Raw genomic sequence first — 27961 nt, forward strand, 5'->3', positions numbered from 1 at the left:
CTAATTCGCGCTCAGATTGCGCAGAAAAATGGACGATTTGGGAAGAGGAGATACGATTATTCGAGCCTTGCTTGTCTTGCCTTTCTTGCCTTGATCGTCGACAACTATATAACAAACTTAGCTAGCGAAATATTTCTGTAATTTTCGTTTTTCTTTTCATATCCTTTTCAATACGATAGAATTCTCAGGACGCGTCTGCATAACCAATAAAACTCGTCCGCGGTACGAGGGTTGATGCACAAATCAGCGTGGAAGTGTACTTTCAAAGTTCACGAAACAATTCCGTAACTCGAATACGTTACACGTACGTTATACGTTACAGTGAACCTGCTTTATTAGGATCAAGGCTGCCCAAAGAGCTGTGTAAGACGGTTGTTGGGCAAGACCAGCGTCGAACAACAATTTCTGTCAGAAATTTGTATCGAGGTCAAACATCGTGACGCGCCATCGAACAAGAACGACGCGCGAACACCTGCGCGATCCATTCGATCGGAAACTTTCGCAACGAAGTTTCGCGATTTTCGTAGGATGCGCCGCGCCCTTCCTCCTCCAGGAGCAGCAAGTTCGTTAGGAAGTTCCAGCGCGCAGAAGAAAGCCTCGGCCAAGAGACGGAGAGATTCTCACGAGCACTCTCCCCGATATCCTTTCTAGTACTGCGGAACGAACTTAGCGTCCCACACTCGTCCAGAATTGTATGTTAGCTGTTCAAACTGAAGAACATAAAAATTACAGCGGCTTAAAAACCGGTTCAAGTTTCGTCTCTTACTGGCATTCGTGTTTGTAGATGCAACGCCGGAACAGAAGATTCGTATTTTTCGATCGATTAAATAATTTTTTACCCGAGAAGAGAAATTTCTTCGTTCGAAATAAAACATTGACATTGAAATGAATTTAATTACATTTTTGTTTTATATCCGAACATTGTAACAAAATTGCGGTTTTCTTCTTTGTCTTAAAATTGGATTTTGTCCGCTCTTTCGAATAATTTCGACTAGCTTTACGATAGCCTAAATCGCATTAATGTTTGAAAAATATCTAAGCTCGCTTGGCTCGTAGAATTTTAATACTTTCAAAACAGAAACGCTTAGTATGCAGGAAATAGAAATGCTTGAAATTCGGATCACCCTGCTTTACTCCAGTTCTATTAAAACGTGAATCAACGGCGCACGTCTACAGTGTATCCGTATTTAAATTCATGATTAAAACAATGCAGCTGGATACTGCGAAGTGGGAATTGCGTAAATGCATACTGTGCCTCGTGAAATACTGTATTTAGTTCGTGAAATTATACTCTTCTTACACGAAACGTTAGTTCCTTACAATGGCGTCCGGGAAGGTTATTTAGAGGTTGCAACGTGGCAGCCTCGTACTTGGATAGCGTGGAATAATTTATTTTTCGTTTCTTCTTGCGGATTTCGATAACCGCATCTGTTAGTTACTGTGCGTATTATTTAAAAATCTCTATCATACGACGATCAAGGATGGAACGATGAAGAGGTAGTGAGACAAAATGGAGATCATAACGAAGCTCTCGCGACCGATGCAACGGAGACGCGAGCGAGAGCTTCCTTCCAATCTTATGTAAAACCTCGAAAATTGCAAGTACATTAAGTAAAAACTCGTTCGATGAACAGAAAGCCTGGACGTTATCTTATTTAAATTAATATATTTCACCTCTAATTTTCTTTTCCTCCGGAAGCTCCTGCGCGTCACAAGTCCTTGCAAGCCTACGCGATCGTCGCTTTTCTCATTGTCTTCTTCTCGATTTTAATTAGCTCTCGATTCTCCGTATCCTTTACGGAAGCAAATAAAATTATACACGCTCTGTATCTTAGCTCGTCGAAATTCCAATTATTGCAAACGTTAGCTTTCGACCAAAAGCCGCGCGAAACAATGACAACGGTAGGCTGTACAAAGGACCTTAACGACTGACTCACACGTAGCAACAAATAAAATACATTGTCAGGTAACACGTACCAGCACAACGACAAAAACAATAACCAAAATCGATCGCCTCCTCTCCGTTCAACCGCGCAATCCCGCACAGTCGTGAACAACAAACAGGCCGAGGACAAACGTATTCGTTTTCAACCTCGTGAAAAATTCTATCGGCAATCAACGCAGACAATGTTTATTTCGCACAAAGTTCTGCGATCCGACGACGAATAAGCACGGTCGGGAGCGCACAAGTGTTCATCAGGATCGAAGAAGTCGACCTTGGTGCTCTAAGTAACGTATTCCCCGGTCGCCGAAACGATCCGTGGATCCCGAGGATCGCGGAGCGACGCTCGAAAACTGTGTTGAAAATTTCGGCGAGACCGGGACCCAGCGTCTAGAGTGCTCGGAGGACGGGGCTCTTGGTAGAACGCGATCAGATGAGTCTGTCGTTGGGGTAAGCTTCGGCCACCGCGGAGCCATTTCGTGCGATTTCCTCCTCCCTCTTCCCTAGGCTCCTGTGTCTCCTGCGGGGCGGGGTGGGTACGTTTTCCGTGTCCTCCATCAAGTCCTCGAGGCTCCTGTTCAGCCTGGTGGGCTTCTCGGGCGGTTGGTCGTTGGGACACGGCGTCGCCTCCTCCTCCCCGGTGTCCCCGCGGCGGCCCCCGTTCCGATGAGAAACGGTGTTCTTATCTAAATCCGTCGGACGTTCAGTGAATTCCCGATCGTCCCGATCATCCGTCTCCAGCAGCGTCTCCTCCCAGGCGCAGAACGAGACCTTCCTGCTGGTAATCGGCTTCCTGTTCTCCAGGATCTGTCCGAGAGACACGGGAGCTTGGTCCGTGGATCCCTGGACTGGATGATCCGCGACGTCGACCGACGGGTTCCGGTTTATTTTCGCATCGTCAATCTTCGAGTCCCGAACGAGCTGCTTCGTCGGCCAGTTCTCCGTCCTGGCGTCGTCTTTCAGGAGCTCCTGGGGCTCCTCTTTCTCCAGCATGTCGGACAGCGCGGCCTCCAGCTCGGTCAAGCTGGGCGTCATCGAGCTCAGGTTGCTCTCCTCCGCGGTTTCATCTTTGAGCACCTTCAGCAGCGTCGAATGATCGTTCTCCAGCAGCTCCGGCTTGATCCTGGGCTCGGGACTTGGCGGCGGCGTGATCGTCGTCCGATCCAGGTTCTTCCTAAGCTTGTTGTGCGTGTCCTTCGCCAGCTTCTCGTCGAAGAAGTCCTCTAATTCCTGCTGCTCCAGCATCTCCCGCGGCAACGACTCTTCGGAGATCGTCCTGATCAGGCTCGCCGGACGGCCCGACAGCTCCTTGGGCTCGTACGCGTCCTCCTCCGGCTCGCTCTCCGTCGTCAGGCTACTCCGGAAGATCATCCCGGGCTGGTCCGATCGATCCGCCTCCATCTTGCCCCCGTGGCTGCCTCCGATCGTATCTGCGGAATGGAACGTCCGCGGTTTAACTAGTCACGTACAGGGATAGTTGGGTCCTTTCTGCTCGGCCGGGACGATTACCCGTGTCAGAAGCGAACCCCTCACGGGATATCCTACCCGTCGCGTTGCCATACTGCAACCATCGGCCACCGCCTAATTTCACTCCTCTAGGACCGACTCGGGATTTATGAGCGATCGTGTAGCGATCGAGGAAAAGCTCGGAAGCGACGGACGAGAACGGCGACACAGAAAATATTCTAAAGCGTGTACTTTCTTGTGCGATGCTATCGTTTCCTTTTTTTCTGCCCGTATTTTTCTATCAACTGAGCCGTTCATTTTGAAAGTGGCGTAAGTCACTTTTTCGAAAAATCGAGTTAATGGTAACACTAATTACAATTGAACGGTATCTTTTTATTTAAAAAAAGAAAAAAGAAAGAAAAGGTGACTTATGCCACTTTCAAAATAAACGGCTCAACTCTCGACTGGCAGAGGTTTTGCACACGAAATTAATCCTTTTACGCGTATTTTATTTTTTACATATTTTTTCGTAGATGAATCGATCCTTTTGTAGAATACATTTATATTTTTGTAAAGCAATTTATTCAGTCTTTCGCAAATTAAATTCGCTTGTTCGTAATTATTAGTAATAAAACTCGTACTGTATTTAAAAACTCAATGGCATTATGCCAACAATTGTCGAAGATTAATTACTTGTAATGAAATTAGTATTATTTTACAAATAACCATAAATTCATGTTAAGTTTAATAATAGAACGAACGGTGACCAATTTTGATTTGTATAAGGATTAATTTGATTTGCAAAAGGGTGAATAATACCTGGAAGGGGGACAATTTTTGTTTGCAAACGAGCGAACATGATCTACGAAAGGAGAGAAAATTTGGAGAGTAAAATGTAAATGTGACCTACAAAATCATTAACTATGAGCGCATCGCAAAGCTTCAAATAATATTCCATCGAATTTTGATCTTTATTGCTACAAGATTCGAATATTTAAGATTTAACAATGATTTTCGCGAAAGCGACTGGTATACCAGAGTCAGGATAAAATAATAAAAACACGGAGACATACATTTTTATTGCATAAAGAATTTTCACGTTCAGTAATGGTTTGCTTCGAAATATTTCATGCGTTTCCAAGCATGGTTTCTTAAATTCTGACGAGAAAAGTGGCGCGAGCTGTTCCAGTTGCAAGGACCGAACCACACAGGTATACTTAGCTGGATGGAATAATTAATCATAGTGAAAATAAGATGTTCGCGTGGTATATAAACAGCAAAAAAGGTAAGTTCGCGCGGTGGAAGTGAATGTCTAGTTTAGCTCGTGCAACAAGAACATATCGCGCCGAAGTTATAGAAGCTGAACGTTGTAAAAAGTGCCCCGGGAAACGTTAAAAAGGATTATACGATGCGAATATAGTGGATCCGTCCGACGTATTTATGATGGAATCCTTGACACAGCTTGAACGCGAAAGTCTACGTAACCGAAAGTGACGGATTTTCGTTGTCTTCCTTACGATTTAGATCGAGAACATAATTTCCTATTCTTAATAGTTGACCCTTTGCGCTCGAGTGGTGACTCCGTGGCACCGCTAAAAAATGTTTATGTCACGTTCCAAAATAATTCTTACATCGACAAAATTTAGATGTGAAAAATTGTTGAAAGTATAACCGTTGTGTAAGTCGCAAGACTCATTTTTCCACGCGTAAAATGCGCTCTGTCGTATAAAATAGAGACAGTGTAGAAAAAAAAGTCAGAAAAATTATTTTAGATTTACAGTTAAAGTGGCTTCGAGTGCAAAGGGTTAAAACTATTGCATCAACTCGTGATAATTATATTGCGGATACTTGCTATTTACGAAATGTTGTCTCAATAAAGAAATGTTATTGTTATTAATGTTATTGTTATTGTATAAAAGGAACAACTGAAAAACGCGTTCTCAACACCAAATCTACCGAGCCGTTCAAAATGATCGATTCCAAATGTTCTCTTTCAAAATTATTGAAATTATGAGGATCCTTTAGAAAAGGATCGAATATATATATTTCGTGATCTTGTAATAAAAATTGTGAGAGAAGTCTAAAGAAATTCGATATCGTTGCAATTATTATCAGATAAAACACGCCAGCCACGTTTAGGGCTCGGTAGGTTTCGCGTTAATCGATTTCGCGGATTTCGTCGAATTAAAGTCGACGAAGGGAGAGCGAAGAAACGTCGAAGACAATGCAACGAAGACGCTGCAGAATTGCAACAATGTTATTCAAGGTGAAACGGTGGTCTGAGAGCCGAGAACGAAGGGAAACGTCAACGGCGACGAGAGCATCGAGGCATTCCGACTTTCGGATCTATTTACCAAGAGCTGAACGATGTTTCGCCTCGTCCAGGTAAAACGGCTCTTTGGAAGCGGAAGTCTCACAGGCGGTCGAATTTCTGCAGCTGTCCTCGAGCGTGGGTGGTTTAAAGTACCTCAAGTGAGTCCTATGGAAACAATGCATTCACCTGAACTAGAAAAAACGATGAAGACGACAAACACGCGCAACCGAGGACAAATGTGTGTTCGAAAATATTCGGAAATAGAATACAATGTTCATAAAATTCTTTGGAATTTGATACTCGCGACGATACCGGTGAAATCGTATCAGGTAATAAGAGTCCAAAGACAGCACAAAAAGTTAAATTTAGAAACTTCAGAAAATCTTTTCTATAATGAAGCAAATTTTATTCGATCTATTTAGAAACATTTGCCGTAAATATTTCGAATCTACTATATAAGAAAGTGAAGCGCAAGAGGAGTTATCGCGAAGAGGCGAATTTGTGTCCCATTATATTAACAACAAAGGTCATTCTTGAGGTCATTTTAAGTAACTTTCTCCTTAGCGAAGATGCGATCTGCGGCTTTGTTTACGAGTTATTAATGAAAAACGCTGACCAATGAGAGAGGCGAGCTCGACTGGCGCAAGGCAACAGTCAATGGCTCGGCCGCCTCGCGCCAGCTGATTGGACGCCTCTCATTGGTCGCTGATTTTCGTTAATAACTCGTAAACAAAGCCGTGAATTGCATTTTCGCTAAGGAAAAAGTTGCTTCAAATTACCTCAAGAATCACCCCTTCCCGGGTGTTAACATAATTATGGAACATCCTGTATATGACTCGCACAACTTTCAAAATTACCGGCACATATTCCTCCGTAGCGGAGCCTTCTGATTTCGATAACATTACCGCGTGTCCCCGCAGCAGGGCCTTTCGATCGTTACGGGTTGAAAGGGGGTGCCATAAATTGCGCGGCATATTTAAATAAAAATTCTTCCGGCTAGGATATCACCCTAAGCATCAGAATATGGGCTTACACCACTTGGCATCGGCGCGGCCCAATTAAATCCAGTTAATCTCCCGAACACCGACCGTGGATTATCTCTACCGACCTATTTGGATCCACTTCAGAATATTCGGGCTCGCCAACTGCCGGGGACGGTGTTTTTCCAAAGGACTCGGGCTTCTGCATATACACCGGCGATAGGACGTCCTCAGGATCGGCCGGCGATCTTCGTCCAAAATCGATGACGTCCTCGTCCTCGCCGGAGTCGTTACCGTTGCCGATCCGCCGGGGATCCTGACAAAGAAAGTCCTTCACTCTCTTGCCTCTCGACAGGGTCACCGATCCATTTTAATTCGCGCATTCCCCAAGTGGCGCGCTAACGATAACGCGACGTGATCATTCGAACGACGCGACGCCGTAAATACTGGATTGTCCGGAAAGTTTTAAACCCTTTTAGGTACGGCTGAATTCTGCGCGAGGCTATTTCTCTGGACGGCAAAGTCTGATACTGTATATTCTGTCTGTATATACAGAGTGTCCCAAAAATGTCTCGCAATCCGAAATTGGCGGGTTCCTCGGGCCATTCGAAGCAACTTTTTCCTTTACAAAAATGTTCTCCGATGCACCGTTAACGAGTTATCAACGAAAAACAGTGACCAATGAGAGGCGAGCTCGGCTGGTGCGAGGCGACCGAGCCAACGAGCGGAACTGGGCTTCGCGCACTGCTTGGCTGGGCCGCCACGCGTTAGCCGTACTCGATTCTTATTGGTCACTGTTTTTCGTTAATAACTCGTCAACGGTGTCTCGGAGAACATTTTTGTAAAGGAAGAAGTCGCTTCAAATGATCCGAGGAACCCGCCATTTCCGTAGGATTCCATCTCAGGAATCCCTCATTTCCCGAAAGTACCATAATTTATGCACAGCCTGTATAATCCACTGTTATCTCGCGAGACAAATGTCGAAGAATTCGACTTCGATTTATCATTATAGCGTATTCACTCCCACTTACAGTGCAATGTTTCAAGCTTGTTGTACGAAAGGATAATATACTAATATATTAACATAAATAACTGGTATGAAGGTAACTGGTATGAACTAATAATAATATAAACAACTGGTATGAAGATATAAAAGCGAGCAGAAATTTGTTTGCACAATTCAAGAAACTCTCCGACAAGATTATAATCGAAGCAGTTATGTAATAAGCCTAATACACGGTCCGACTCGTGCAGACCTGAAACACTGTGTAGAAGGGTTAATCAGAGACGAATTGGAATCAAGTTGGGTATTTCAGGACAGACGAAATGGCGACGGCAGGGGATCCGTTTTTAGCAGAGTTATTTTCCTCGGTGTAAGAAACACAGGGGGAACAGAGATGGATCGCTTACCTCGACCGAGAGTCGGGGCTGGTGACTCAATTCGCAATTACCGATGCCACCGCCGAGTTCCCAATCCTCCGATTTACTCGGGTCGTACTTCAGGAACCCGACCTCGACCACCGGCTCGCCCCCGCACTCGAGTTTCTCCAGGTCCAGCTCCTGCGATAGGTTATCGGGGCTGCCGCGGCTCGGTATGTAGTCCTCGAGTCGCACGCTCGTTTTCTGGGGATTAGAATAAATTCGTCGTATATATCCGTGCGCGATCAGGCTTCTTACGGCGGATTAATCCTTTCGCCAGGACTTCCGACTCCGGGTGCATATACCGGGACCGTTTGCAGCCCGAGCCGTTTCTCATAGACGGTCTTTGTGGGTTCGCTGAACGCGATCCCTGGGCACATCGTGGCTTTCACGGAAACTGATATTTTTTAGCACCCACGACCTTGACCTTATTACCAGGGATAACCGTAATTGTTATAGTTCGCGTGAAAGGGGTCCTTGTGTAACGATTATTATTTTTTATTCAAATGATTTTAGTTGTAGATGATAGGGTAGTGGAGCCGATTACTGTGGGGCGACCAATTGATGTGCCTTTGATTTGATTTATAGTTAAGTTAATTTTATATTTATCGAATAAGACATGTAAAATTTATGCTTATGCGAAACTGGATAAAATAAACGAATACAAAATTTGGAAATGAAATACAATAAATTTTTGTAAAAAATTATTTAAATTATGATTATATATATTATATTATATATAATATAATATATAATATATATTATAATATTATATATATTATAAATTATTTAAATAATTGTATCTCCTCTTCCCAAATTTTTTGTCCATTCTCGTTTACAAGCTGAAGGACAATCGAGTAGAATTTATTGTACTTGCTCAGATTCCCAAAATTAATTTTTACGTTAATCTATTTACTTATTCTTAATCTAATTAGGATCCGGAAAACGTAAGAATGATGAAGAAAATAATTAATGCGATACGACTCACCGTTCAAATTGTAATTTCTTCATATAAATACTTAAATCTTGTTAAACCATTCAGATTGTTTACGTGGCAGTCGAGAATCGTTAACTGTCTACAATTTTACTGTCTACAATTGAGCCGTTTATTTTGAAAGTGGCATAAGTCACTTTACCGTAATGAAAAGTGGTGATTTTTTTAATGTTTATACGAAATTATTTATACTGAGAAAAGTATCAGTATCCCGAGATAACAAATACAAGTAAATCTTCTCGAAAGTTAGCATCCATATTTTTAAAACGCGAACCCTTAAATATATCGACTTAAAAACAAAGTGACTTATGCCACTTCCAAAATAAACGGCTCAATTTGAGGTACTTGCTTGTCAGGTCTTGGTATCTACCATGAAATACGAAGAAAAACGCGTCGCGAGCAAAATCGAGACGCCAAGTAAATGCCAGCTGAAGAAATATAACTCTCTGTTCCCCGAATTTTCGAGTAGGCGAAAACAAACCAAAAAAAAGCGAGGATCGCATACCTCGGAGAAGGGCGCGAGAAAGGATTCGGCCGGAAGCGAGCCGGTGCTGCTCCTGACGGGTCTCCGAGACTTTGTTCTGTCCCCGGCAGGATGCTGTTCATTCATCCCCTTCGTTTGATGCCTGGCCACGTCCAGCTCGTCGTAATTTGGCAGGCTGACAGTGCTGTAGTTCTTGGTCCTCGCGTGACCGTTCGATCTCTCGGCGTCCCTCGAGGTATCCTTGATCTGTTTCTCGGGCTCCAGCCGGCCCCTTTTGTCCTCCCGATTAGGCGTCGACGAGTCCTTGCTTGTCCTGGTTCTCGCGAACCTCTCGTACTCGTCGGTCTCGTGAGCCTTCCGATGATTCTGGTTGATCTCGGTCTTGCCGATTTTCCTGTCGTCGGCGTACGATGTCCTCTTGCCAGACACCATGTCGCTGGATATTATCTTCCCGGTCCCGTTAACCTGCTCGTGAAAACCGTTTCATTCGTTAGAACAGATCATAAAGTGCATTGGACACTACTCGTGTCATCCGCGCCTTGTTTATGCGAACGAATTAATGTTCCATCTCGGATGTGCGAATACATAATTATTATTGATTATAATGGTATAATTATTAATTATACCATTATTATATAATATAAACTGCTGTAGAATACAATAGATTCTTCCTAATTTTCCTTCAGCCTCTAAACAAAAATGGACGATTTATTATAGATATTATAGATTTATTGTAGATATATTTAATATAGATACGATTTATTCGAGTCTTGCGCCTCGTTTCTATAATTGTTGGCAATATAAAAATGAACCGCGAGGCTCGAATAATCGTATCTCCTCTCCCAAAATTGTCCATTTTTGTTTACAAACTGAAGGAAAATTAGGGAGAATTCACCTATATTCTTAGCTATACGAACGCATATATTCTTCCACATGTTATATTATTCAAGCATGTGATTAAATTTCGAAAGAAAATAATTAGCAAGGCGATTAACTCTTAGTAACATAGAACAATAATTTTTATGAGCAACGGACAAATCGTTTTATAATAATTATTGTCAACGTGATGTTGCTAGCTTACAGCTGTTCAACGGTAAAATGATAACTGTATCCATTTTCTCGCGTTTGAAATCAGTGAAAACAATTAAGTGGAATTAAATTTGAAACTATATTAAGCATATAGAATATTGTAATTTTGCTTAAAAGGTAAAACACATGTGTTCCAAATATTTATAAATATTCTAGTTATCTCTCTGAATTGAATCATCCTCCGACGTGTAAGCGTAAACAAGTCCTAAACAAAGTCCAGAATTACTTCTGAGGAAACTGATGGAGTTTATAATGTTGAATCATTTTGTTCAATTCCTTCTAGCATTTCCTCCATCGAAAAAGGGAGCTCAGAATTTAGAGAGGATAGCGACTTGCTAAATAATTATTAGACGTTTCTACAATAAACGCATAAAAGCCGTCCAATAATTATAAAGTTCGCGTAGAATATTCAGGAATTTCAACAAGATATTCAGAGGCTGTTTAAAACTTTCTGGCGTCTGTGTTTACAAAATGTGTCTCCGAAAGCACTTGTCGGAAGCAACAATGGTCGAGGAATTATCGAAGCTATTTAAGTTTGTTAATTCATCATAATTACCAATCACTCGGAATGTTTGATTACTCGTTTCTATTCGATGACTACACGTTCTACGAGGAAATTCCATTCGATTCAAAGTTAATGAGCCCATAGAGCATCGCAGAACCTGTCAACTAGGGCGTAATTGTCTTGGAATTAACAATTATTTATTTAACAATATCCTCTTCCTTAATCCAGACCGGAGCACGAAAATCTCGCTGGATGCGCCGAGAAATTTGCATAGAAATGCATTTCCTCGGTTCCGTTCCAGCACCGCGCCGGTCGAATTCAACGCGGCCGCGCCGGCGCGGCGCCGCGACGGGGTGCAACGTAATAGTTGAACAGCAGGCAACGATCGAACGGACGAACGAGCGAACGTTGCACAATGTTTAAACAGCTGGTAAACAGTCTATTAAGCGGAACATCTATCAACATTGCCTTTCTTCGGTGCGAAACGTCGCAACTTTCCGGAATCGTTTCCGACAACGCTCAACCCTTCTACACTATTCCGGACATTCGCGCTTTGAAAATTATATTATATTTATATATTATATATATATATTTATTATTATTTTATTATTAATTATTTATTATATTATTATTTATTTATTATATAATATAATTTTCATAATATATAATATATATATTATATATTTATATATATTATATTATATTATATTATATAGTAAATATTCTATAGTAGATTTTAGTAAGTAATGTATGCAAGCTGCTGATTTTAAATTAATTATCCATTCCTATATGAAAAAAGAAAGAAAAACGAATGTTTGTCGTTCGGCGAATACACTTCAACACAGAGTTTTATTTTAAGAATAATAAATCATTATTCAAATGAACTCTTTTTAATCGTATATTTTATTCGAATAACAACTGTTCGTTTATTCGTAACAAATATATCCTGTAAAAATACATTTTCATTCGAATAACAAATTACTTCATATTCGCATGAATTTTCATTCGAATGAAATCTTATGTCTGTTCAGGATCATTTATAATTTTAATTATCAATCTTTTCAAGATATTTTTTAACGTATTCCTTGTAGACACGTTACTTTTTCTATACACCTCAATAAATAAAATTCAAATTGTATGGAAGAGGATCATAGTTGTCTATATCACATTTTCATCGTTGTGACAAAAAGTTACCGTTTACCGGCATATGTATTGTTTATTGGCCAAATTTATTGTGAAAATAATTTAGCATTCAGTTACTTTATAATAACTTTAGAATGTACTTCGCTCCTCTTTAACATTTCGGCATGCATAGATTACATTTCAAGACATCAGTCAAAACTTTCGAAAATGTCACTCAAGCAACTAATTCTAATCACTAATTCCACTCGATTAATATCCAGAAACTGTTCACAAACCAGTCGAACTAGCCACAAAACAGAGCGTTAAGGCTAAACCTACCGAACAATAAGCATGATAGGCTTATCTTGTTCCATGAAGCTATCACGACTGAATTTGTTTGGACATTTCATCGTTTTTATTATATCGTATACTCGAATTGAAAAGTCTGTTCAATCATTTCTTACAAAAAACAAATCTTCACAATATCATCGATCCCAAAATATAAAATGCGAAACTGATCGAAATGACCGGCAACGGGTAAGGTTCGAAAATTATCAACCTATTAGCAACCTAATTAGCAACCTTCACCGAAGACATCGTCGAGCAATATGAAGAATCGACACCCAAACGACAATACTAATCCGATTTTTCCGCGAACAGTCGCATAACGAACACCAATTTCGCGTCGGCGTTCGCGCGCGGCGCGGCTGCGGATTCGTAAATACGTTTTTAATGTCGCGGATATTTGTTTCACAGATTCGGTCTCTCGCGAGCGTAGCTTATATTTGCCTAATCGGGGCGCGTTTTACACGAGTGTAAATATTCTCGTGAATATCGAATGCGAATTTACAATGGAAATACCGGCCTCCGCAGCCGACAACGAACGTTGTTCCACTTGCCTTGTGTTCATAAATCTCCTTCGTCTTTCTTCCATCCCGATGTTTGTCAAGTTTGATCTCCTCATCGGCATCCTGCTCGTCTCCGCTGCTTTTCGGCGATTTCACCGACGAGTACAAAGGCTCGTCCCCTGTCTCGGAACGTTTCAAATTCGCGGCTGTGCTTTCGGTGACCTCGTCCGGCTTCGGAGGCAACGGTCTGCCTTTGTTCCGCTTCTTCCGACGCGGTGGAGGAACCGGCGCCGATTCTTTCAGATTCGAACCTGTTCAGACAATTGACGAATCAATCCACCAATGAGGAACGTCGATTAAGTATAATATAATATATATAATAATATAATATAATATAATATAATATAATATAATATAATATAATATAATATAATATAATATAATATAATATAATATAATATAATATAATATAATATAATATAATATAATATAATATAATATAATATAATATAATATAATATAATATAATATAATATAATATAATATAATATAATATAATATAATATAATATAATATAATATAATATAATATAATATAATATAATATAATATAATATAATATAATATAATATAATATAATATAGTATAATATAGTATAATATAATATAATAAATAATTAATATAACTATAAAACTAATTAGTATTTGTTGCGGATCTTTATGCAGAATGAAAAATCTCTACGTCGATTGCTGAATCAGTCTATGATATTATCATATCATATATATCACATTAATAATATAAATATTGATATAATATTTTGAATTTACTAGACTGATGCTGAATCAGTGACTGATATTGGCTGATATTGAATCTATGGAATGCTAAATGTGGCTGTTGCGTCTCGTCTTATAAAATTGGCAAATTATATTTGCAACTATAAAGAGAAGTAATTTACCGGTGTAAGTAGATTTTGCTTTGACAAGTGAAGCTTACTCGGCAAATTCCCAAACACATTTTAGACAGTCCTGGCTATGATCGGATCCGGTGCGATGCTAATAATCTGTCGATTAGGCTTCGAGGACTAGGGTTGTGTTGAACAACGCGGCTTGTGTGTTTGACAGTGTCTACATCAAGTATTGGGAGTTTGAAGCGCTCTACGTGAGGTCTCCTAAACCAGAATCTTAGTTTAAAGTCGATCTACCCTAATTATTCGGAACCTGGACCCCGATTAACATTGTGTACATCAAGCTTTCCACTCGATGGAGATCGCTTGTAATAACCTGTTAAATATGAACATTATTCCGTTCTTTGAAATCAGACTAAAATTCTCTTACCTCTACATTAACAAATTTTACTTATAATATATAATATTTATAATATTATATATTATAATATAATTATAATATTATATATTATATATTATAAATATTATATTATAATATAATATAATATATTATAATATAATAAATATTATATATTATAATATAATATTTATAATATATATTAATACATTAAATACGGGCTTGGATTCGCCTATATTCACAACAATATAACCGAAATACCTTAACGCTAAACCTATAAGCAAACAATAAAAGTGATCATATCCTATAAAAAAAGGTCTTTATAACGTCAACAATGTTAATATTAAAAATGTGAAACCGGTGAAAATGATCGGCACGCGGTAGGTATAGTGTGAAATATAAACACAAAATGAATACAGGTTTTTCTCGTTTCTTCCAAGAAATTATTACAATCGAAAGGCTTCTAATCGGAATAACCGTGGAGAAAATGGCACACAGCATAAGGTTAAACAGCATCTATTAAATATCGAGACTATTTAATTGTCATTAGCTTTAGACATGTTTATAATAAATACCTTTAAACGTAATACGTATCATAAATTTGTTTGCGACGTTGAAGCTAGTTTTCCACGTCGTTCAGCTTCCCGGTAACAAATTCTTAAAATTGACCCAATTCTCTACCCCTAAACCCGAAGGAAAAGGCATCACGGACGCACGTGCTTGCCAAAAATGTCGCTCAACGGCCTATTTCGTGCAGCAATTATACGAAACACGTAGTCGACGGATATAATAATCTAATGGGGTTGCGGTCTCGCGTTTCGCCTACGAGGAAACGTGCCAATTGAAGACATACAGTGCTGAACCCTAATGTTAGTACAGTGTAGTTTTTACGGTATAAACATCTATACATACAGAGTGTCCCAAAAATGTCAAAAATTCCTGAGGTAATTCGAAGTAACTTTTTCCTTAGCGAAAATGCAATTCGCAGCTTTGTTGACGAGTTATTAACGAAAAGAAGCCCGATAAGTTCCGCTTATTGGCTCGGTAGCCTCGCGCCAGCTGATCTGGCCTCTCATTGGTCGGTGTTTTCCTTTAATAACTTGTAAACGAAGCCTCTGATTGCATTTTCGCTAAGGAAAGAGTTACATCAAATGCCTTCAAGAATCACCCCTTTTCGAGCGCTAACATAATTATGGAACACCCTGTATTGTCATTTTATAACAGCAGCTACACTGAAAAGAAAAACCGTCAAGATCCATAGAAACGCCAACAATTTTGAAAAATTGAACACGCAGGTGTTCGTGTCACAAAAGTTCCACCATGTTCAGCACCATAGATACGCAGCCGCGTCAACTCGAAAGTTTTCCGGCGCGTTGACGATCCATCCGCGTTTTCAATGGCTCGTCTTTTTTTTCGTCCGCTAAAGCCGTGGCAACCGCTTATTTACAAAACACGGACAAATACCGGGGAGGGGGGGAGGAGATATTCCGACGGTGGTGGCTCGCGCGAGTATCACGGCCGGGTCCTTATCAGCTGGCACGTCGCGGCGAGGCATGTTCTCGTTAAGGATACAGCTTGCAGTACGAGCTAACGATAAATTGTGAGCTTACAGCTGGACGTCGGCGTGGTGGCTGGATAGAGGCTCGTGTCGACGGTTAAATTCGTGAGGGCCGAGCTCGGCCTCGGTGTGCTCGGTACTTCGAGGTTCACGTCAACCCAGTCGCTCGGATGAAAAGGCCTGTCCACGGAGTCTATGCTCCTGCCCCTCGTGAGCACCTCCCTTGGCGGCGAACCAGCGTACCCAATCTCCGAACTGAAAGTAAATCGGGAAAGGCCCGCATAAATAACCATCCCATATAAACTCCACGGGAACCCCGTGCAGGAGCCCCCCTGATATCGCTCAACCATTTTTCATCCCCATTTTCCCGCGCACCCGGTCGTTGAACGCTCTGTGCGAACAACCGATCCGGCTGGACGAAATTCGAAACGGTCGATTTCACTGTAATTAATCGCTTGCGTTCGAAACTGGTTAGCTTCGTGACTGAAACTTTTTTTTTTTAGATATTAGAACAACTAATTTACTACGCGATGAGTGTAGACAAAATTCGGAAGAATTATTACGAATGGGACGCGTATTGAATGAGATGTTTTAGTTAGACGTTATTTCGAAAATAATTAATCTCTCTATGATAAAATTATATTATATCTCTATAAATTAATATCTCTATAAAAATTATATTATATATCTCTGATATTATATCTCTATAATAAAATTATATTATATATATATATATATATATATATATATATATATATATATATATATAGAGAGAGAGAGAGAGAGAGAGAGAGAGAGAGGGAGGGAGATTATTATTATATTATTAATATCTGCATTCTGTATGTCTACTTTCATTTCATGCAGATAAACGTCGGTATAATTAATGTCACAATAACGTTTTAAGGATTTGTTGATTCTCAAAAATTGCTGCGAAGTTAATCGATACAGAAAAATATGTAAACGTACAATGGAATTCTCATTTTCGAAATTCCATTTTCTGAAGTTGAAAAATCGAGTTCGAGCATGTTCAGCGAAGATTTACGCAAACACAGCTGTATTCGACAAATATTCAAATGAGATTTCCTCGAAAACAACGTTTCAAACGAAAAAATATTATTCTGCATTTTTTTGTATCTGTTCCAACACGTGGAATAACCTCCTGACGCCGCCGTACCAGTTTTGAAATTGGTTTTCGTCGAAAACGAGGGTTTCAAAGGAAAAAGATTCTAGGCTTCTCGCTATCTTTTTTTTTTTCTAAAGGATTCGAAAGCATCGCGAATTTTTCGATTGTGCTTTAGTATCTTAATTAATGATCTCAATGAAGCATATATTTTTAAAGTATAATATAAATATAGAATCATCTGTTAACATCTATTAAAAGTGAAATAAATAATGACGATTATTAAAGATAGATTTCTTTTTCAAAAAGAAATATATTAATTCGTCATAACATATTTGCAGTACAACACCTCGAATTTAAATTACAATGAATACACGAAAAATTACGGGAACAATAAATTCGAACGTTAAACAGTCACGCCACGTTAAATATCACAGATATAAAAATTTCAGTAATCGAAGAGCTAATTTAATTATGATGCGCGTGCCTTATGATCATTTTTAGCTGCCTCACTTTATTTTATTTATTTCGCAAAATGTTGAAGAACCTAGAACCAACAGAGTGATCCGGCAAAGCACTCGTGTATAACTTCGATCCTAATTCAGAATCGTGAAGTTCCGATCTCCCCCTCAACCTCGGTTATAGGTTTGATACGCAACTTTTAATTGGCCTTGCTCGAAAAGAATCCTTCCGTTGACCCAATTCGGCGAACTTTTAAGATAAAAAGAGCCCTGCGAGCCATAGAGTTCCGCATGTTTTATTGACGTCGATAAAAGAAACGTTCCCGTCGATTCTTCCAGAGAAAAAGTACAGTAAAAGTACAGTAGAGAAGAGACAATTTTCGAGATCCCGTTACACACACGCGATACGGCACGGTTTCATAGCAAACACGGAGCAATTTTCTTTCGGGTACGCTTCCATTATGTCTCCATGGGCGAGTTCACGGCTGCCACTTCCGGCTTGATTCAGATGCAATTTCTGTGTTTCGAAAATTTCGGCTTGACCCCCCCCCCCCCCGAAAATTATTTGGCATCGCTACAATGCGGCTCTATTATACGGTTACTCGCAAATGCATGCCGTGTTTCTTCGTGTCCCCCGAGCCATAACTCTTCGGGGACACGAAACGTTGCTGGAATTTCTCCCGCTACCGTACAGTCTCTCCTCCTTTTATACGAAAGTTCCTTTTAACTTCTTGCAGAACGCTCTGACGCACGCGAACGATTCGGGAATATCGACGAAAATCGTGGAATTCGATCGATTAACTCTTTTTTCGTCTTTTCGCTATCCCCGGGCCCGTGTCCCGCCATTCTGTTCTACCGCGCGCTCGAGAAATTCTTTTTCCATCCGTAGGATCGGATTGTGCCGCGAAAAAGACGATCAAAATAAAAACCCGGCTAAATTCCTTGTCTTTGTGCTCTCCCGTTTACCCTCTCCCTCGCCCCCCACCACGTTTTCTCTCTGTCACTCGCTCTTTCCTCCCTCTTCGACCTTCTTCTTTCCTCGGCGTTCATTCATCTTTTAATCCTCAGAGTTTTATTATTTATTTCTTCCACGAATTGTTTAACACGCTGAACCGTCGCCCATAAACGTCCCCATAAAACCCAAGTAATTTACTTAACCCCATTGGCCCGTGATTTATCCTCAGACTTGCCACGCGAGAGTATCTTTATCGGTGATAATTTCATGGTGCTGGAATAAAAAATCAAGCCGAATCGAAGCCGGTCGCAATAGTGGTATGCAGTGCGATCTGTGCCATCAGTTAAATAAACGATTAATTAAATAAGTATCAAGGAAGCTTATACTAGATTGATATTTAAATTTAATCTTTTCTCAAAAACCAAGTCTCGTCGTAAGATCTTCGTCTTCATCTTATTTCCAGCCATAGAATCTATTTAATTGTATCTCCTCTTCCCAAAATTGTCCATTTTTATGCGAAATCTGAGCGCAAATTAGGGAGAAATTACTGTACTCGTACACTTGGTAACATAATAATAATAATAATAATAATAATTTTATAATATAACATTTGCGGATATCATAAAAATGGGAGTGAGAGACGTCTATAACTGAAGTCGGCAATTACTTAGTTGCCAACCCAATAATTGTATCTCCACTTTCCAAAATTGTCCATTTTTATGCGAAATCTGAGCGCAAATTAGGGAGAAATTACTGTACTCGTACACTTGGTAACATAATAATAATAATAATAATAATAATTTTATAATATAACATTTGCGGATATCATAAAAATGGGAGTGAGAGACGTCTATAACTGAAATCGGCAATTACTTAGTTGCGAGCCCAATATCTGGCCCTATTCGCACCATGAGTCATGGAACACCCTGTATTTAAGAACAATATATCAGCCGCAATTTCTGAAAATTGTTGACGAGCTTTCGAATGATCAAAATAATTAAGCCAAGAAATACTGTTATCACGAGTTTCCGCGACTGGAATTCCGGGGTTTTGTTCAGTCAGCATGCAGCATTCGGAGCACTGTGAGACGGTTGCACCTGGTTGCATTGGCTGTCGGTGCAACGAAATAGTTTGACAGTTCCCCGGCGTCCCGGTTCGCGCGATTCGGGGAGGACAACGGGAATGATGCACCACCGGTGATCCTATGCAGGGGCGGATCTACGCCTCCGCGCATCGTGTGGCTTCGCGACGCACAGTGATCTGTTTTTCGGAGAAGTTGGCCAAATTCCATAATTTAGCGCGATCTTTTTATGATACTCGGTGTTTTTGAGATTACCGAGGTTGAATATGGTGTTACTAGTTACTATGGATTTTATGCATTTATGACTAAATCATGTAGATGCAATTTAAAATGGTAAAACGATTGAAAGTATTTCAAAATGACAATGTATTATTTCCAATCTATTAAAATGGTTAAAGACAATTTTTATTTCACATAAAAATCCGCAGCCTGGTTATAACAAAATTGAAACTGGAACGATCAGACACTACTGACTCCCTCTCCCACCGCCAAAAAATTAAATATGGCGATCTTAATTTTAAACAATTTTGGTAATTATAGTTAATATGTTTATCTTTTCGATTTATTTAAAAAATTTAGTAGGCCACGTAGTGCAGATATGTTGTCCAAAATAGTATTATATACAATATGACTACAATTTTATATATTTATGGAAAAAATGAGTGACTGAGATATAAAATTGAAGAAAACACTCTATTATAAAAAATAGTGGATTCTGATTTTGTCCAATGGACTTGTATTTTTTTGGATAATTTCTTGTTCCAGTCGATCAATTTCTGAAGACGTTGCGCAGTTCTATTTCGATCATCATGAAAGCGATGGTCTCGTTCCGAGACCTGGTTTACGAACATTTCATAAAACTTAACGTTTTCATAAGCTTTCGAATATCAAAAGTCAATAAACGAATTGAAACTGCGATTGCTGTAACTTGTACACGTCACAAATTATCAACATAAAGTAAACAAAAAATTATGAGATTCATTTTCAAAAAATTACACACTATAAAATATTAGATCCCATTATTTTTATAAAATAACATAGTATTTGATATTTTTCTAAAATACCCACGCTTACCCTAACAGTACATTTTTCACGATCTCGCCGATAATTGCCCAGTTGAACGATCGAATAACCGCACGCATTTCGATGAACAATTTACTCCGACGCATTAACTTCTTTTGCAGGATTCGAGCGATAACATGTTTCGAGGGATTGCGAGAAATTGAAACGACGACCGGCACTTTCGTCCGAGCCCGGATCTTGTGCGAGATTCCGATGGAAAATGAATAGGCCGGTCGGAAAACGGCAATATGGTAACTGTTGCCCCAAATCCCGTGCATGATACACCGTTGATCCCGGTAATGCCTCCTAACCGATTATTATGCTACCCCATGCGCATAAACGATCCCTGTTTGGTGTATCAATATGTAGAGGGCTCCGATTGGTGGATCGACGCCTACACAGACGCGGAACAACCGCCGTCGACATGTGCGCTCTATTTATGCACTCCGTTAAGTCGGGCTCGTACGACCCGTCGCGACCTAATTTACATGGCATCTACACGGTGGTCCCGTTCCCGAAAAACCTGGCCGAGTTGCAGTTTTCGATGATAACTGCTACAGCGCCCCTTTGTTTACAGATCATGTGAAAATGATTTCCTGGAATTTCATGCTCTAAAGTCCCACAGCGCGTGAATTGTAACGATCTTTTGTTCGTAGCTAGGCATCGCTATATAGTCATTGTCAGACATTGTGATCCTGAGTTCGAATGCGATCCATCAACCATTGTGCTCGCAGCAGCCGTTTATGTCAGTCGACCTCAAGCGTGTTCTGCTGTTTTCACAATGGAGAAAGCCGATGAACAAAGAGTTTGTTTCGACGCTTGCGTTTGTAACAACATTTCTAGGACCGATTTCTAGCGACTCTAGATTATTTATTTATTTGTTCATTTATTTAATAAACGGAGAAACTCTTGGGAGCAAGCGTTACACAGTTAGATATTCGCAGGTAGATAAAGCACAAAGCAATTGCTGTTTAAGACGATTAAACGGGGAGAAAGCATCGAACATTTCACGATATCGGTGTCCAAAAGAAAAAAAAGAAAAAGACTTTATGGAGAATAAAGATTGTTTTCATCAGTTGCAAACGGCAGCAGCCAAACACTAATTTCATTCTCACTTCGACAACTTTATAGTAAGCTTTCACTGGTCTATCGATATTCTACAATTTTATATATTATTCCATATTATATAAATTTTATATTATTCTAATCTAGAATAATATTAGATTAGAATAATATCTATTCTTACTCTAGATATTATTATTTATTTATTATTATTATTCTATATTATATAAATTTTATATTATTCTAATCTAGAATAATATTAGATTAGAATAATATCTAGAGTAAGAATAGATATAATTATCTATTCTAGTATAATATTATCTAGAATAATATTATACTAGAATAGATAATTATACCTATTCTTACTCTAGATATTATTATTTATTTATTATTATTATTCTATATTATATAAATTTTATATTATTCTAATCTAGAATAATATTAGATTAGAATAATATCTAGAGTAAGAATAGATATAATTATCTAGATAATATTATACTAGAATATTCTAGTCTAATATTACATTATTCTAGTCTAATAATAAGATATCCATATCGAGCAAGCTCAAAAACGTAACAATTCTCCCCAAAAAATCGTACAAAATTTCCAATTGTGCGGTGAACTTTATGGGAAAACCGTGCAGAAAAAAAACTTTCGGCACCACCGCGCAACGTGGTGGTTTTTAATCCGCGTAAAAATTCGAAAAATCCTGGAGTCGCGTCGGATCCGTGAAAATTGATCGGAGCACTCGGTTGGTTATGAACCTGTCCCGGCTGGGGAACTTTCAAAAATTACGGTGCCCTATAAACACGGGTGCGTCGCAACAATTTCAATTCCGCGGCAGACGGAGCGTTCATTCGAGGCGTAACGTTACTCTCCTGCATATCGTGACACGTAACGAGACACCGGAGGAATGCCGGTGTAATAACTGCGCGAAAGATCTATGCGAAGATAACTGCTTGCTTGTAGATCGTTTTCTGGCCGCACACGCGAGCTTGCCGTTCGCCGAGCAGCGAGATCGTTCGGCGCGCGTCGAAAATCCATACGCGGCTTTAACGGGGATTAACGGCGGAGACCGGAAACGGGGATATATCTTCCGCGAAATGCGAGCTAAAGGTGTTCGCGCGATGCCGATGCGACACACTATATCGTGCCCGGTTTCATAATATTTGGACGGCGCTTCTTCGATCGCGCGAAAATTCCTGGCCACTTTTTTCGCTGTTGATCTCGGTGACTTCGAATTTCTGATTTTCCAAACGATGGTGTCGACGATTTTTCAGACCTGAAGATAGTAATTAATCCAAAATAAAATATTAATGAACAAAGTTTCACAGAATTTGTGACAAGCTGAACTGAGAGAGACACGTTCATTTTTCTTGGATTGATAGTTTGACAGTCGTGAATCTGTTAAAAGTTCCAGAAATTATCATAAAACTTGCTTGCATATTACTGGTCTTGCATATTACTGGTTAAAGATCAATCAAATGTGCTGGAGGAAATTTAAAAAATTGTATTTATAAGTTCCAGTTTTCTGATATCCAGTTCCATTCGCAAGATACCCGATAAGATCAGCATTGATTTCGAAGAAGAAGGTCAAATATGTTGGTGAAAATTGAAGTGCGTAAAATAAATAAAAATAAGCGATGCTTGCAATAATATTAATAATAATAAAATAATAATATTAATAATAATAAAATAATAATAATAATAATAATAATAATAATAATAATAATGAATAATGAATAATGATACAATAATAATGAATAATGATACAATAATAATATTAATATAATCAATAATAATTAAAATCGTCGTCTTAGACAGCACAACGGATATTTACGGTGGAATAATAAACAACGTTCAGCTGCCGTGAAAGCATAAGAAACGCCGGAAAATCTCGATAACAGAAGTCCTTTCTTTTCTCTCTTAGGAGAAACACGCAAATCGTATTGGCTGCAAATCGAATAAAACGACGGCGGGGCAAAAAGAAGCACAGCGAAATAAAATGCGGAGGCAAAGAGAAAGTCGAGCTCGGGCGAGGCATAGGCTCGATGGATGAAATTAGAAAAATCGGGGTTTCCCTCTGTAGGGGAAAACGACGGTGAAAAATTGAAGGGTGTCGATCAAAGAAAAACGGTTCGCGACTTGCTTACGCGTGAGAATGAAACGTCGAATATTTCACTGCGAGAATTCGAGTTTTTCGAATTCACCGTCGCAGAAGTACAAACTCGATGTTTCCTACGGCAGCGAAATTAGTTCGAATTTTCGAAATGCTATTCAGAGTTGTGTTCTAATTCAATTTCGCGGCTTAATTACATTGTATATCGATTACATAGTAATTCGACTACATCATAACATAATTACAGAATACAAGAATTCATTCGATTGCTAATTATTTTAATCACGAATATAATTATATTATAATTATATTATCCTATATTAATTATAATTATATTATATATATATATATATATATATATATATATATATATATATATATATATATATAATTATATTATATAGAAGTGGAATGTAATTAAAATACGATTCTTCAATTACAGCCTAGAACTTCGGCGAAGTCAGGTACATTTTCATGTTTTTCTTTCATATACTTATTTTTTGTCTCACTGCGTATTTTCTTTTCTTATCGCCTATTTGATGCATTATTTCGTAATTCGTAATTTCAAATCAATTCCATCGTAATTCGTAGCTAATGTAATTTATACAATTACCTCGCATTTTGTAATTGTACTTCGATCACAATTACGAATTATATTGCAGTTCGATTGAATGGACCGAATTACTTATTTAATTGTAATGTAATTGAATTCATTTATGATTTAATTGCAATGCGATTGAATTACTTCGTGATTATAATTCCTCGAGTAATTCGATTGCAATTCTGCGGAACTCTGACGAATATAATCTATTACGATTGCCTTCGATGCAGTTCCTGAAACAACAATCCAGGGAGGACAAAAACAGTTGAGAGTTTCCTAGATGCCATTAACTAATCCTGAAATTGATCGCAACTCCCAAAGAGACGCTCCAAGACACCGCCTTAATTCGCGATCACCGAATTAAGCACTGAAAATAATTACTTAATTGCTAATTCGCGCGAGTACTTTGCCCGTTCGAGCCAGTAATTCTCAACTTTCGTAGCGTGGGCGGAGGCAAATTGCCAGTTTGTTGCAAACGCGTAAGAAAGATGGCAGCCTCTTACGGGGGGAAAAAAAAGAACGAGAAACGCGTTCTCCACTCGTCCCGGCACAACGAGGTTAATGCCGTTTTAAATACGCCGCCATCTTTTTAACGAGCATAGAATGAAAATTACACCCGCTTCCTACGATCAAACAGGAAGACTTAAAACGAAAGGCAACGGTCTCGACGCCCTTGGAACGGGAAGAAGAAAGAATCGCAAGTTTCGGCAACAGAAACGAGAAGTGAAAACCTTCCTGTAAGAGAAACGAAAACTCGCATCGCGCGTCCAGAATCGTTTTCGTCGAATGCTAAATAAAACGCCGGCGAGAAAGATAAGATGGCGAACCGAGAGGACGGCGCTCGGCAAAGGTCGTCGACAAAAACGTGGAAGGTGGAAAGTTCACCGAAAAATAGCTCGATGATCGTAACGTTCCTGTATAAACATGTTACTGTACACCTGTGCTTACACGAGATGAGATTCGCGATCGGAATATAAAACAAGTGCATCGTAAATGCGCGCACGGCGGAGACGAGGCAGATTACCAAGCAGTCCGATACGCTTTGAATCCGAAAGCGTACCATTTATAATGCGCAGATTTCCAAATCGAATTACATCGCCTCGACAAATCCTCGGACAGACGAAAATCCTGCCTCGAAGCCGGTCATTATTCATATTTTCGCGAGGCGCCGCCAATTTTCTTCCGTAATAGTTTCTTCTGTAACGCGTTCGGTTCCATTCGCAGAGGACGATTTTTATCGTAAGCAATTGGATCCCTTCCGAATAAATTCGTAGCTATATTTAATTTGACGAAATTTCACAATCTCCTTATTCTGTTTCGCGAATGATCGTTTGTACGATGGGCATTTTCAATTCGACGAAATGTATTTATCTTAAATTGTTTCTTTAAATAGTAGGAACAGAGTTCGACGTTATTCGAAAATTATATTAGAGATTATATTAGATTATAATTAATATATTAGATAATAAATATATTATAATAATAATATATTAATAATAAATATATAAATATATATATATAATATAATAATAATAATAATAATAATATATTAGATTATATTATATATTAGATTATATTAGATGTATACTTTTTAGTCGAATATTTTGTTCGAACAACGATCGTTCATTGTTCGTCATAAATTATTCTATCTATTCTAATGAAATCGTATTCAAGCGAATTCTTATTCGAATAAAATCTTATTCGGATCAAATTTTATCCAGATCAATTTTTCATCGGTTGAATAATTTATTCGATAGCGTCGAATCTCAAAAGAGATTCTTGATATCTTGAAAATATTTCTCTATCTCTATTTTTTTATTCAGTTTATATTCAATTTTCGCTCATGAAATAGGAAAATATATGGAAACGTAAAAATTGCTATGTCTTTTCTTAGATGACTATTTAAAAAAACACTAATACAAAATACTAATAAAAATACTAGTACTACTAGTACTAATACTAGCACTATACTAGTACTAATACCAGTACTATACTAGTACTAATACCAGTACTCTACTAGTACTCTACTAGTACTAATACCAGTACTCTACTAGTACTCTACTAGTACTAATACCAGTATTCTACTAGTACTCTACTAGTACTAATACCAGTATTCTACTAGTACTCTACTAGTACTAATACCAGTACTATACTAGTACTAATACCAGTACTATACTAGTACTAATACCAGTACTATACTAGTACTAATACCAGTACTAATACCAGTACTATACTAGTACTAATACCAGTACTATACTAGTACTATAATAGTACTAATACTAGTAAAAATACTAGTAAAAATACTAGTACTAATACTAATTTTAAAAAGCAAGTCATTTTGACCCCTCCGATAGAAGTAGAGACGTACATATACGTCGATCGCCGGTAATTCTATAGTTAATTCCACGAGTGAATTCAACGAGAAATTATCTGATAATAAGCATCGCTGAATGAAAGCACGAAAAGAAATATTCGCGCTGCAGTGTGTACAATTCTTCATCTCTTGTTTAACTTCATTGAAATGGAGAGGACAATCGCTGATTGTTCGTGCACGATGTACCGGGCTGAAGAATCGCGAGTCGTTACGTCCGAGAAATTACTGGCGCAAAAGTATAAATCAGAATTGTCGACCGCAAGGATAAAGGCGCCGGTAAAGGACAAGAGACCGAGAGAGGCCCGCGCTATCGTGAATGAAGATCTCGATCGCGTGACAGCTTTTATTGCCATATAGAGACAAGTTTTAGGTCTGGCCGCTCCGAATCTGCGGCACGATTGCTGCGTGGGCCATGTTTAGGCTGGGTTTTACGCCCACGCTGCGGTCCCAAGGCGATTCCTTTTTAAGGCCAGCGAAACGAGCGTTGCGCCCGCAGGTGTTCAAAAATAATATGGCCGCGAGAAGCTACTGTTCTCCATTTCGGGAGTTCCTGCTTGCACTGCGATCTCTGTACTTTATTGTCAAACGAGTTCCTTAATTTCTGTTATACGGGGTATGCATTTGAAAACTTAGTAAACATCGAGAAAATAAAAACAGAGAACACGATTATTTTGTTTATCTCTTTTTATCCCTTTTTGTAAAGCACTTCGAAGGTTATTCGAGAAGGGTGACTGTGTTCCTTCAAACGTAAAGCTATATTTTAATCTACAGATTTGTATTCTACGCAAAAAGAGAACAAGCTTTCACATGAAACATTTTTTAATAAGATTTTATCTCACAAGGATAATTCATGAAATGAGAAATAGTTTGACTTATGCACCTTCTTTATTTTTTCTATAAAAGAAAATACAGCGCAATTACCCTCGAAATAAATTACCCCAAAGCAATCAACAAAAAGGAATAAATATAGTAGTTATATTTCCACCTCTCCCCCCCCCCCCTCCTTGAAATCAAGTAACTTTTGTATTTACCATCTTTCCCAGAAATCTTTCCTGAGAAACAAAAATGTAATAAATCTCATATGAGATTTCAATATTAAAAAAGAAAAGATAATTCTCTAATTTG

The 27961-nt window shown here is 38.8% G+C and overlaps 1 protein-coding gene across 2 annotated transcripts in view; it reads right to left on the reverse strand.

Annotated features, from left to right (window-relative positions):
• Window positions 1–1252: 1252 nt before the first annotated feature.
• Window positions 1253–27961, reverse strand: part of LOC117228453 (uncharacterized) — a 77523-nt gene continuing 50814 nt past the window's right edge. For both annotated transcript variants that reach the window (XM_033484221.2, XM_076526141.1), the window contains exons 4-10: window positions 16054–16256; window positions 13195–13454; window positions 9601–10044; window positions 8093–8305; window positions 6811–6998; window positions 5743–5867; window positions 1253–3372 (exon numbers count right to left, since the gene is read on the reverse strand). In XM_033484221.2, the coding sequence (XP_033340112.2) occupies window positions 2372–3372; window positions 5743–5867; window positions 6811–6998; window positions 8093–8305; window positions 9601–10044; window positions 13195–13454; window positions 16054–16256 (2434 nt within the window). In that variant the 3' untranslated portion in view covers window positions 1253–2371. The remainder of the gene's footprint in view (window positions 3373–5742; window positions 5868–6810; window positions 6999–8092; window positions 8306–9600; window positions 10045–13194; window positions 13455–16053; window positions 16257–27961) is intronic.

This window comes from Megalopta genalis, chromosome 13, assembly GCF_051020955.1.
Source record: "Megalopta genalis isolate 19385.01 chromosome 13, iyMegGena1_principal, whole genome shotgun sequence".
NCBI lineage: Eukaryota > Metazoa > Arthropoda > Insecta > Hymenoptera > Halictidae > Megalopta > Megalopta genalis.